The following is a 13,370-nucleotide window of genomic DNA, read 5'->3' as shown; positions in this document are numbered from 1 at the left end:
GTAAAATATGTATTACTAATTTTAGACATTGACAGATGTTTGGGAAAAACTCCTTTGAATCCCATTGTTCTAAGTATCTGTAAAAATACTGTCTTTTTGTTTCCCTAAATGATTTTATCTCAATAAATTTTCTCTCAAGTTTTTTTTTTAACTCTCTGAAGAAAATGGCTTAATGACTTCCCTTTTTAATGCACTATTTTAAAAAACACAATATAAGAAAATATTTTTACTATTTTTAAAAATTATCTTTGTAACTCCTATTCTTTGGATTTTTTTGGAAATTGGGGGATGTGCAGGGCGAATGTGATGTGCTTCTGTTCTGCTTTGCAACTAGAATTTAGTAAAGAACTTGGATCAGAATGACAATTTTTTTCTCTATTTTATTTTTCTAGATATCATATTGATGTCATATTCACTCTTTTTTTACAGTCTTTATCTCATTTTCAGGGAAAAATATTTTGAGAACAATGAGATTATAGAGAATACTTACGGGGTTGGTAAAATATAAGTACCTCCTTTTACTCCCAGAATGAAAGGAAGAGGGAACCTAGTTTCAGGGGATTTTTTTGTTTCTTTTGTTTTTTAAAATGTGTATGTCAGTTTTATGTATGGTAATTTTTAAAAACTTGTTGTATTAATCATTTCTAAACCCAAGACTTCACCCCTCCTCAGTTTTTCTAGTTAATCATTAGCATGTACTGTTAAAAAGCCATTAACTTTGACATATACTAATGTCAATACACTGTTAAATTAATCTAATAAAACAACATATAATCTATTCCAGACCTCTGTGATATACTTAGCCTGTGCCAAAGGGAATAACAAAACAGATGGACCTGCCAACAATTTTTAGTTATTTAAAGCTGGAAGCTATGTGATATACCAATTTATAAGAAACATAATTGACATATATCATATACTGATTAACATTCTGTTTTATTACTCTTTCTTCAATCTAATTCCTTACACATGTAAATGTAGACTCTAATCTCAGAATGGTAATGCATATATTTTATCTCAGAAACTGTAGAGATAAGATGTCAGGGGTTTTTTTGAGAAATGTGCTAAAACACAGTGCATGTTAGAGATTAAAATGCAAAAGAGCAGTCTGGATTCTGGTATTATGTTGCTTGTTTTAATGTAGTCCTTTATTTAGTACATGTTTGTATTTATTTTGTGGGTTAGTTTGGATTTTTTTTTTCCTTTTAGTATCATTCATAATTGATTCTTAGATATCAAGAAAACTTGTTTGCAATGCAGGATACTTCAGCTGATGCAATCTGTCTTCCTAGGCTGGGTGCTATGTAGTAGTGCAGATACTCAGCATTCTGTGACTGTATCTGTCAGTGTAATGCTTATGAAATAGCAATGAAAAATGCAATTAAAATCTGAAAATACATTTTGGAAATGGTGAATGGGATTTGCCTTTGCTGAAAATGTCTAAGTTCTTGATATATCTGAGTTCTTTAAGCTCTTTATGGCATTGAAAATCAGGAGCTTGGAGATAGAATACTTTGATTGTGGGATTTGGGGTTAACAACATATTTTTCCTTCTCCTTTTCTCATTATTATGTAAATCGTTTATGTTGAAGGTAGGGACTAACATGGCTCTGAATGTCTGCAAACTTTGGATTTATAAAGATAGGGTTAGGAATGTAGGGTTAGGATGCTTTTCAGTCTGCATATAGTATTTATCAGACCAGACATTTGTGGAAATGTGTGTAGGAGGCACTGGAAATATTACCAACCTAAATTATGACTTATCTATTTCTTTGTATCATGTCATCAACAGTCGGTACCTATCTGAGAGAAAAACTTTAAAGTTCCAGGGAAGCTCAATGTAAAAATTGAACTAAGTAAAATTGAATTGCTGAAGAAATAAACTCTAGTCCTTTATGGTCTCCATTTCTGTGTGAATATTATAGTAAATCTTGGACCTCTATTAAAAGAATGTGAAATTCAAAATAAGTTAAAATTTGAAATAATTTTCACATTTGACCAGGTTGTCATTATAAGGTTGTTATTCGCTCCTGAGGAAAAAAAATGACAAAGCACTAGATTCCATCCTTTGTCACATTTATTCAACTTTATTTAAAAATAACAATTTTGTTAGGATATTAAAACTCAGATATTGAAAATTGTATTGCATATATTTGATGAAATACTGACTAAAAATTGGTGTCAGAAATCTCAGTGCCCTTACTTGACCCAAGATTTCCCTTACCCTAGGCAGTAAGAGCCTCTCCATTTCATTGTAGGCACTTCATGTTAGTTCTGTATATTCCAGGTTTGAGTCTGAGTCCTAACAATATGTTATGTTCTCTTACTATTTTTATAGTGTAAAAGTTGAGACAGACACTTTAGTTTTTAAACCGAAGTAAAATGCACCTAAAGGACCTGTTTTTCTGTAAGATTGATTGGGCACTGAAAGAGGTTACCCAAGGAGGTTGTGGAGTCCTGGTCCTTGGAGGCAGTCAAAGTCCAACTGGACAGTGTCCTGAGCAAGCTGCTCTAACCACTCTGAGCACCTGGGTGGCTGGATGAGCCAAACACCAGAGGAGCAGTCCAACTGTGATGACTGTTTCTCTTGCTGTCTTAATTAACTAAAGAGATAGAGATGTCTAACTACTGATACTACATGAAAATATATTCTATAATCCAAGATACACTTTTAAGTTTCTGTGTTTTTTAGACCTCATTTTTAGGTGTGTATGAGATAAGTTGATAAGTTTGCATAACAGACAGATAAAATGCCTTTGTCTTTGAAAGCTTGGTACCCTTTCTTGTGTTTGAGTAATTCTTGCTGTTATTTGACAGCTGCATTATGTCTGACTATGGCATAATCTTAATGCATTTTAATCACCCCAGTGTGTGTCCACATCTGACAGACTTGCATCAATGTATAACTTCATTTTGCAGTGTGTACAATGGTACACTACTCACAACTGAATTTATGCTCTCTGGGGTTTCATTTCAGTTTTCTGTTAAAAGAACATAATCGAACAGATTGTTCTCAGTCTGCTGTCAGCCCAGTTTTCAGGGCCTTTTTTCTTTTATCTTCCATCCTGTGTCTAAACTAGGACCCTGCTCACCCTTCTCCTGTGAATGAGGAAAATGAATGTAGGAAAATGATGTGAATAATCTACTGCATGCTTCATTGCACTACAGATCACCTTATGCAGGTATTCTTGAAACTGTCTTACTGTCTGCACAATAAGAAATTATGCTTGTTCCATTATTCTAGTACTTTTTCCACAAAAACCCACTCCACACAGATAGATTATGTTAATTATTTAGACTAGGAACAGGTATTTTGATCTCTTGCAATTCAATAAAACTTTGTTAGTGTTTACTGGTGATCAGCACAGTCAATTTGTCATAATCTTGAAACAGTCAAAGCAAAACACTTGTACAGTTCTTAAACCAAGTGTACATATATTTTGCTGATTAATGAAATCAGCAATAAGTGTTGAAATTGAGATCATATGTTAAATACAATGATTCTATTTGGATTCAAAAGCAATGTTAGAACAAATTATTATGCTTATAATATCAAAAAGGGCAATCATTGAAAAATCTGATATACTTCCTTCTTCATCCCTTAGAATGTTCCTTCTTTCTTATTTTTCTTAATATTAAAAATTGTCTGGAAAAATATGCAGATAGGCTCTGTTGGACAACTGTGAGATATTGTATGAAAACAACATTCTTGTTTTCACTTGTCTAGAGATAGACTCAGTAAAATACCGAAAATACAGTAAACATGGTAAAAGTATATTCTGCAAAAAATAATAAGAAATTATAAATTTCAGTGTATTCTACCCTCTTTTGATTTTTCTTTAATTGTGTGGCTTAGGTATTTGCAGTGTTATGTAGTGGGCTTAAAAGAGGTTTAAATGTATTTTTTACAAGGATTTCCTCAACAAAGAGGCACCTTGTGAAGATACATACTGTGTGTAATAAGTCTCTGCACAGGAATATAATTATAGACAGAATGTCAGTGAGAGATTTCCAAAAGTCACCTGTATATTTGCTGCAATATATCTTAAACTGTGCATCATTCTTGATATGTTTGTCCAAAAAGTTATTTAAAATCTTTTCGGATGGATATTGCGCAACCATGCAACATCTTTCTGGTCCAGTTTCTAAAGTCTAAATAGCCTACTGACACCCTTTAGATTCTGAGTTTCTTCATTGTAAGTTCACTGTTCATTGTTTAATTACCAGTAGGCACGAAGAAAGTGTTTTCATACTTTAAAATTATTGTATGCTTCCTTAATTTCTCTTCTCCAGTCTGAACAACATCATCAAACTTAGCCCTTCCTTGTATATCTTCCCACCCTCCCCCCCATTACTTTATGGTTATTTGCATTGCCCCTTGTGTTATCCTTATCCTGTTATTGGTTTTTTCATTGTTTTGCATCTCCTAGATCTCATGAGCATTTTTCAACTTCCTACAAATAGCTTGTTTGATTACCTATTCTGGTAGAGTTCATGATATTTTTTAAAGGATTCAAGGTAAGTTGATTTTTACTGCTACTGTTTTGCCTTTTAAAAGACAAATGCCAATTCTGCCTTTCTAATTTTCACCATTACAGTTTGCTCTCATCCATCCTTTATGTCCAGGCTTCTCAATGTTGCTTCAGCATGAAATTCTTCAGATGAAAGAGCATCCTTTTATCCATTTAGCAGAGGTGACTGGAGCACATGGGTCTTCTTATACCCTTCTTCATCAAAGCAAGTCTTATTTCAGTTGTTGTTCACTTAGATGTAACTCATAGTGCCTGTTGCTTCCTGACTCTAAATTTGGGTATTGGCCAGACAATGGCTTAGCATGGAAGAGATGATATCTTAAGTCTTGTGGCAGGGGCAAATGATCAAGTGGGACCATGAAATTAATGACTTCCAACCCCTCAGTTGTTCCTTTGTATGAGCAAGGGGCAGGGTAAATGAAAGGATATGCATAGTTTGGACACATGGAAGTGCGAAGTCCTGGGGACAACTGACAGTAGATGCAGAACTTACGGATGCAAGGGGACGTAGCTGACTTGGTCAAGCTGACTTGACCATGAACTGGTACTATGACTGTAATATATTGAATCTTTTATGAGACCAAAAAATTAATAGGGAAGTAAAGATGGAAAAGTGGAATCATTATTAATTTTAAAAAAAGGAAAGAGGCAGGCAGGTGAGACAAGCAAATCAGAAAAATGCTGAAGAGGGATACAACAGCTGAAGGAAGAAGAAAGTATATTCAACCATAGGAGGTCTAGGTACAATATAAAAGAATGCCCTTAGCTAAGAGCATCTGTGTGAACTGGTTACTGACCTTGAGACCTTTAGCCTTTTAAGTGGCACAAGAAGCGGAACACCACAGGAGGTCTCTGTGGTTTGAGAGCATTCTATCAGTGCATGTGCACTTGGTACTTGCTGTGGGACTTGCTTGTGCTGCAGATCACACATTGATTCAGACCTTTCTGTTCCTTTTAGAGGCTGTTGCTGCACTTTGAACAGATCTTCTGATTTAATTTCATCCAAAAGGAATCCCCTTCACTGCCCCACAGTCTGAGTCAACATGGAGTAAGTGGGGAAATGAGGGATTGCTGCACTCTACTGCTCTGAGCTGTGTCACTGTTGCAGACACATTTTAGCTAATATTTTGTCATTTGCTGCTGATGAGTTTCACCTCAAGATGAAGCTTGTTTTACTCAGTTGGCTTGAAAATACCTAGGTTATACAAGTATTTGTGAATGCATTCATCCTTTCCTTGCAGGATCTTAGTCCTTTATATACTGATGCACCAAATAAAACAGAAAACCAATTTATGTTAACCTTTGACTAAAGAAGAAATGTAAAAAGCAGGGGAAAAAACCGATCCAAAATATCAATATTCTTCAGTATCTATCACACGCCTTTCTTCTTCTTTGGGTAAATTAGTTTGTTAAAGAGCTACTATTTCACTCTAATTCCTTTTTCACCTTAGGCAAGTGTCACAGAAAAATTTCACTAAGAGCCCTTTTACTGAATTTTGCCTTCTTGAAATACATTGCTTTTAGTTCGAATCATCTTCCTTCTATTCCAACTTTCAAGAATTCTGTCCTTTTGTGACCAATCCCAACTACATTACCACTTGATATTCACATTCTTAGCTGTTTCTTCTCTGTTAATTGGAGGCAAATGGGAAGCAGTCCCTATCCTTATTACTCTTGTAATGAAAGCGTTTCAGGAGCTTCTTCTCCATCCTGTCTTCTGCTGTATTCACAAAGGATGTTAGTCAATAGCCTGTGTTATCACTGAGGTCTCTGCTCTGGTTTACTCTTGACATATACATCGTCTGCTTGATCCTTCAAGGGAAATCCCAAAGTGGCGGTGTTTTGGTTTTTTAATTTGTTGTTGTTGGTTAGTTGCTTTTGTTTTGTTTTGTTTTTCTTTAACTTTGTAACTGTCCTTTGCAGTCACTTAATTCTTTCTCCCTTTTGGTCTGAACCTCAGAACAAGTGAATTTATTCATGCTCCCTTATTGTTCTTCCTCAACAAGATGTACTATGTGAATTTGTATTATTCCATCTCCTTCTCTCCCTAGATTGTTATGTTATTACTGTAGTTACAAATGAGCTGCTTGAGGTAATAATCATACGGCTGGTGAGTCTCAAATCCAGTCTAACTCATAATTCTTTGTGTTAGTAATATATAGCTTCTGTTCCACTAGCACTGAGATGGGTTCTACATTTGCTATTAGGGATTGGACCATTTACTTCCCTAATCAGCTGCTTCTCTGGAGACACCCTCCATGTCTGCTACTCCTACATTCCTTTCCAGCTGGTCAACTACTTTTTCTCTGGAACTCCTCATGCCTAACATGTTATTGATATCCTTTTATATCATATGGGCTTCTCTGCTTCACCGCTTTGGTTATGGGTCTTCTACCAGCTTCCAAAAGGGTTTTTACAGGGGCTTTTGTTCCTCATTTCTGTTTTTAGAAGGTGTAGATCTGTGTTCCCTGGTTTGAGCGCAGAACTTGGATTGAAGTATTTCCCTCCACAGTTCCTTTGTGGACACAACAGCAGGTAGCTGCTTTGTGTCCAACCAGCATCCCCAGGGCTGTAGGCTGAGAATGATCTGATGACAAAGGTGATTTTGATGCTGTGCTTTTAAAGGGATGAATTGTGATACTAAACTGCTTTCTAAATTATCTTCTCCTATCAGTCTCTTAACTTGCCCTGTTATAAAAGTCAGCGGGATATTCATAGAATCAACCGAGTTGGAAAAGACCTCCAAGATCATCAAGTCTAACCCTTGATCCAATGCTGGGGTGGTTAGTAGACCATGGCACTAAGTGCCACATCCAGTCTCATCTTAAAAACCTCTGGGGACGGAGAATCCACCACCTCCCTGGGCAGCCCATTCCAATGTCTGATTACTCTCTCTGTCAAAAATTTCTTCCCAATATCCAACTTAAACCTCCCCTGGCACAGTTTAAGACTGTGCCCTCTTGTCCTGCTGCTGGTTGCCCGGGAGAAGAGACCGACACCCACCTGGCTACAACCTCCTTCCAGGTAGGTTGAAATGTTGATTCACAAATACATATATTTCATTGTTTTTCAGTGATGAGGAGTTTAGCCATGCCATAGGAAATTTATGATATGTGAGAACACACTATCATGCCCCAAAATGATGCAGTACTTTTTTTTTCAAGTTTTCTCATGAAATTATCTCCTTTACGAGACTTCTCCCATTTGCCAATGTAACCAATAACTTCTCAATGACTTTTGTTATACTGAGCTATATGCAAGGAGATTAGGTAGGTCCTTGGGTCATTGTGGCTTTAACACTCGTCTAAAATGTGAAGGTTAGTATTTTTAATCCCTTTAAGTTGCAGAGAAGGAACTTGAAGCTATCATTTAGGAGATGAATGTTCTGTTGTGCAGGCTGTTAGATGAAAGAGGAGCTATTTACAAGCAACTTTGTGGCATTTCTTACACTTTCATTTCCTTTGCCCTGAGATCCAAAGATCAATCTGCAGCAAGCTACTTCACTCTTTGTCCCATTTATTTTATTGAGTGTATCAATGGAGCAAGGTATTGTTTATTGAAAGATATGTGGAAGCTGTTTTGAAAAGCACACATTGTTTGTACTGGAATACTAAGTAACAGTCTAATCTTAGATACTGTAAAGACTGCAATGTTTTATAGTCACACTTGAATAATAAAATTGTTCAACTACCCAGTTTGATACACTTTTTGCTCACATGAAAATAATCACTTTTGTTTTTGACAGTAATAGGTTCCTTAGACTGGTCTGCCTTGAAAATTGATTTCTTTAATGCTTTTTGCTACAGTGTGATGAAGGAAGTAGTGAAATAGCTCGTACTTAATGATATTTGTGTTTTTTTAATAAGAAAAGCACGCTTTGCTGAAGGTAAGTGCCAGTCCAGGGAGTTACTGCAGGATGTGCTTGACTGTAGGTACTTCAGTACCTCCTTGATATGGCTCATGATTATTGTAAGTCTTTGTAATGAAAACCATCACAATATAGGAAAATATTTAAGAAGGCACAAGTGCCTTAATGCATGACTGTAAAAATATTAAGAATTCCATTTCTTTGGATGCTGAAATCAGGAGATATTTTAAATCTAGGACTCAAATCTGCTGATGGGAATCCTAGCTTGTGAGGTTTGTCTTAAAATGGTTTTCAGTCTTTTCTGATAGAACAGCATAGATTTTCTGGTAATATTAAAAAATCTTTTGGGATGAAGAATGTTGATGGTAAGAATTTTGAGGGGAAATTACTTCTTTTTTTTTTTTTTCCATTTCTAGTTAGTTTGAATACTAGTCTGACTTTTCTTGCTTTTTAACAATTTCCATGTTATTTTTTTCTTTCGTCTCTATACCTTTAAACACTGCTGCATTGTACTACAGTAATTTATTCCCCAGCTTTTCCCTGATATCTACAAAGTATCAGCTATTATTTTCAGCAGATGGAATGAAGGCATATGTTTCCATTAATCCAGATTTTTGCCATTCCAATGAGTTTTCCTGGACAACTTGCTATTGTTTTACCTTTATTTTTGGCTATTGAAATTCAGTTATCTTTCCTGGTAATCCAGGAGAATACACTCTGGTTTTGTTACTTATATCACTACCTATTTTGTTTATGCAGGACTGCTGCTGCCTATGGTTCTTCCTTCGATTATGCTTCCATAACTATGTCCAAGAACCATTTTTCTTCAGCTGGCATTATGCTTCAACTTTGTTCATTAAATCCAGCTTTCTGCATGTGTGAATACAATACAAATAATTTCCTTTGTCATCTTCCTCCTAACCTTTTGTGTATGTCTTCCATTTTATCAACAACATAGCTGCTAACATCTTTCATCTTCCTAATCATTCCCATTACTGTTCCTCTACATTACCTGCTTTTTGTGCCATCATATCAAATTTAGTATTCTTTTTCGGTCTTCAGTACAATTCACCACTACTTTATTAGTTCAATCATGTTTCCTCTGATATCTTACCCTCTTTTCTTTTTCCCTTTGGCATAGTATGTTTGTAAACTTAGACATTTCATGTGTTCTTTTTCATACCAATGCAACCACATCATCCATATTCCATTTCATGTTTAGCTTCTGCTGTGATGCCTACAAGGGAACAGACAGTGAATGCTTATTAATTTATAGGACAATGTGTTTAGGCACTTTGTCTAAAACACTACTTTTTTGTTATTATCTTTTTTTTCCCCTCCATGTTTTGTGCAGTGTTTCCTTCAGATTGTGAGCTTTTGGAGACAGAATCTGGGCTTAAATATCTACTCAGAAATCATGCAAAATATCACATCTAACATCATAAGTTTTGAAAAACTTGAATATTATTGATAACAATGGGTTTCCTGGCAGATATTTGGTGTGTTTTATTATTAAGGACAACAGGAAAACAACCATGCAAACCTGAAATATAAAATGTTATTTATTAATGTTTTAATCGATTCAGAATAATCAATGCTTCAATTTACTATGCTTCAGTTTTCTCTGTGCTTGTGTATGTAAGTTCAAGTACATGATCCTAAGGATGTAGTGCTCAGAGGTTGCTTTTCTTAGTGTCTTATGTAGGGAAAACAACAAAGTGAGGCAAGGTCACTGTTAGATTTTTTTTATATTCTTTATGAGAAAAAGGGAAAGTTGTACATGATATAACAAACTGAGAATGAGAAAGAAAAAGGTTTGACACTGTGGAAGAACAGTTCAGCAATAACCAAAGCATTGATTATGAGCACTGTTTTAGCCAAAAATCCAAAGCACAGCACTACACAGACTGCTACGAGGAAGCAAACTCCATCCCAGTCAGTCCCAGTACCTGAACTTAGCATTTACTTATTTTAAGTTAGTACTGGAATAGTTCATTCGAGTCTATTTTTATATTTGAATAAAATCAAATCACACCAAAATGATAATTTGAGTATTAGTTGCCTGGAAAACCTGAACTTTATGGAGTTTATTTGGAAGATTAGCAGAAGGACCTTCCTCTGATTAATCTTTTTACTACTAATAATAATTTTTTATTCAACTTATTTTACTTGTGAAAACCCTTAAATTTTTCTTTGTAACAGTATAGCTTTTACTCAATGAAACAAGAAACGCTTCTTATTCCAACCACTATTTAAACTTGATGGGGAGTTATTGATGAAAAAAATGTAGTGGGCAGTGATTCTTTGAATGGGGCGAGCCTCATTAAGCATGTAATAGTAGTAGTACATCTGACTATTTTCTTTATTTTACTATTCAGCCTTATTTCATATCAGTCATAACACACTGCAGGAAGTTATTGTCTGGAAGATTATTGCATTTACCAAACAATTGAGGTTAAAGTCACCCTATTCCAGTTTTAAAATACCATTTGTGACTTATGCCTCAGAATGTAGTGTCTGTCTTCTCTTATCAAATAATGTAATTTTACTGAAACTGGAGTGCTTCTGTCTGTGCAGACTCTGTCCGTATTCAGTCTGTTGGACTCTAGTAAATGGATATCTCATTGCTGAAGAACTAAAGAGTGAGGGCTTAGGAATGTCACTTAGAAAAGGGAAAGCCTTTATGGACAGAGTAAGCTCTCTCATTAGTTTGTTTCTGAGACTCTGGCAGTTTAATCTTGCTTTACAAATTAACTTCCCACTGTTGAAAATAGAGAGAGAGAATATGGTAAATACCAAAAAATAGTGAATTAATTTTTGCACTTTAGGTCCCTATCAGTAACATAATAACAGTATCACTTAATATAAAGCTATTGAAAGTATTTTGAAAATTAATTAATAGCTGTGAAGAACTGTGTAACTTCAGTAATAAACACTTATGACAACAGAAATCGAGAAGAAAACGGAAAGTGCTGTATTCAAAGCAGAGTTTTAACAGAGTACAATAACTGTGGAGCAAAGACAATAATGAGGTGAAAGCAAAATAGTGAGTAGCTGCTGATTGAGAGTAGTGCCAGCCTGGTGTGGAATTAGCTGAGATTCAGGAAGGTAAATATTATATAAAATTATAAACTTTTGTCATATACATACTTGCAAGATGGAACAGATGGAAATTTCCTAGGCAACTTTAATTTCAGCATTTCTAGTTTTCTGAAAGCTTGACTTTGTGTTTTGGTATATTTTGGGGTTTGGGATTCTTTCACTTCCTCCTCCTCTCCCCCCCATTTTTATTGTGAATATTATTTTGTGCCTGTCAGTTACAAACATTCCAAGAAGCAGATAAAACAACGTATTGAACTTTCCTTTTCAGTTAGAAAATCTGTTTATGTCCAAATCAACATATAAGTACCCAATTCTTGTTGAATATTCATTGCCAAAAATGCATGTGTTTTGTATTTTCTCAGATTATCTTTTCCCATTGCAATTTTATATTCTATTACTATAGAATTGGGCAAATTAAGAATTAATTGTTTTTAATGCAGACTGCATATTTGAAAAAAAATTCTAATTTATCTTACTTCCTTTTCAAAACCAGGCATCACTGTCTCATATCGCACTCTGTATTAGAAAGCCTACAAATGCTTGAGGGGTTTATGTGAAATTATTTGTATAAACATCTTATAGCTTGTTTTAAGGAAAATACTGTAACATATAACGTCCCTTTTTTAAGAAGCATTATTTGACAATTCAGCTATAGCAGTTGGGGACACTGTTACCCAGCTGTTTATGGTTGCCCAGTAAGCAGAGGCTACTTGTTTCACAGTTCAGCCAGCAGAGTAGAAGTGCAAGTTCTCACTGTTCCACTACACTGGAGTCAACAATGGCTTCAAAATATGTAATTAGCAATTAGGTTAAATTTGCTAATTTTGCAATTAGGTGGATCAAGTTGAGTTCCTCTGACTGTACACTGAAGAATTATGTTTCTGTCAGGAATATAATATATTGCAAGATTCTAGGAATAAAAAGTCTTGAATTTCTATCAGTGTGGAAAATGATTCTGTCTCTTGAGTATCAATCAGGTTTCATTGTTTTTTCCTGTAAGAATGGAGCCTGAAGCCTTATGCCACTTTTCTCTGTTTATATTTTACTGAACATTGAATCACGTGGTTTGCTTTTTTCATCCAGGCTTTTACAATGGTGCCTTTTCTGTTCAGATAAATAAAAGCAAACAATTAAAACCAGCCCTCAACATTTTTGAAGTTGTTCTTTTCACCAGCAACATGCTCTCAGTAGTGATGAGCAACTGCTAAAACCCATTTTTTTTCTTCTACATGATACTTTCTTATGTATTTTAATTTCTGGGAAAAGCAAAATTAGGATTCAAAATATAACAATGAATAGATTGCTTTACCCGATGTTATATATATATATATTAGAGAAAGGTAACTACTTCTTTTACTTAGCAATTATAAAATTCAGGATTTAGTTTCATCTCTACAGTAAAGGGAATACTGATGATCTACAGTTGTACCCTTGCATTAGGTGCAGCCAAGGAATAACGTAGGCAGGTCACCATCAGGTTGCACAGTTAAATACTTCCATCCTAGGTGAAGCTTTGGCTGTAAGTGTGCCCATGTACCTCCTGTCCAAGATCACGAGGAGAGATGGAGACTGTGGGATAGCACTCACTGTTTTTAGGTGTTAGGTCAGCTACTGTGTTCTTTTTAGCTTTTTCTGGATAAGGTTATTTCCTAAAGTGAATATGTATATATTATTGATTGTAGGATGGAATGGGAAATTTGAGAGTCACTAAAAAAGGAATACGACTTGAAGGAATATCTGAATTTCTACTTCCACTATATGTGAAAGAAATCCATTCCCGGAAGGTAGGTGTTTTTCATCTTTATTTCTTAATTTACAGCTAATATAAATTGATCTTTTCAGTCTCAAACTACAAAGTTTAATTCTTT

General features: G+C 35.1%; 1 protein-coding gene across 2 annotated transcripts in view; it reads left to right on the top strand.

The window, feature by feature from the left end:
- SGCZ (sarcoglycan zeta) overlaps positions 1-13,370 on the top strand; it is a 451,809-nt gene that overhangs the window by 324,297 nt on the left and 114,142 nt on the right. For both annotated transcript variants that reach the window (XM_027676459.1, XM_027676460.1), the window contains one exon: positions 13,185-13,286. In XM_027676459.1, coding sequence (XP_027532260.1) covers positions 13,185-13,286 — 102 coding nt within the window. The remainder of the gene's footprint in view (positions 1-13,184; positions 13,287-13,370) is intronic.

The sequence above is a fragment of the Neopelma chrysocephalum genome, unplaced genomic scaffold, assembly GCF_003984885.1.
Source record: "Neopelma chrysocephalum unplaced genomic scaffold, ASM398488v2 Primary Assembly neopelma1_42, whole genome shotgun sequence".
Taxonomy (NCBI): Eukaryota; Metazoa; Chordata; class Aves; order Passeriformes; family Pipridae; genus Neopelma; species Neopelma chrysocephalum.
Note: the sequence above shows the minus strand (reverse complement) of the source record. Positions and strands in the feature narration are given on the sequence as shown.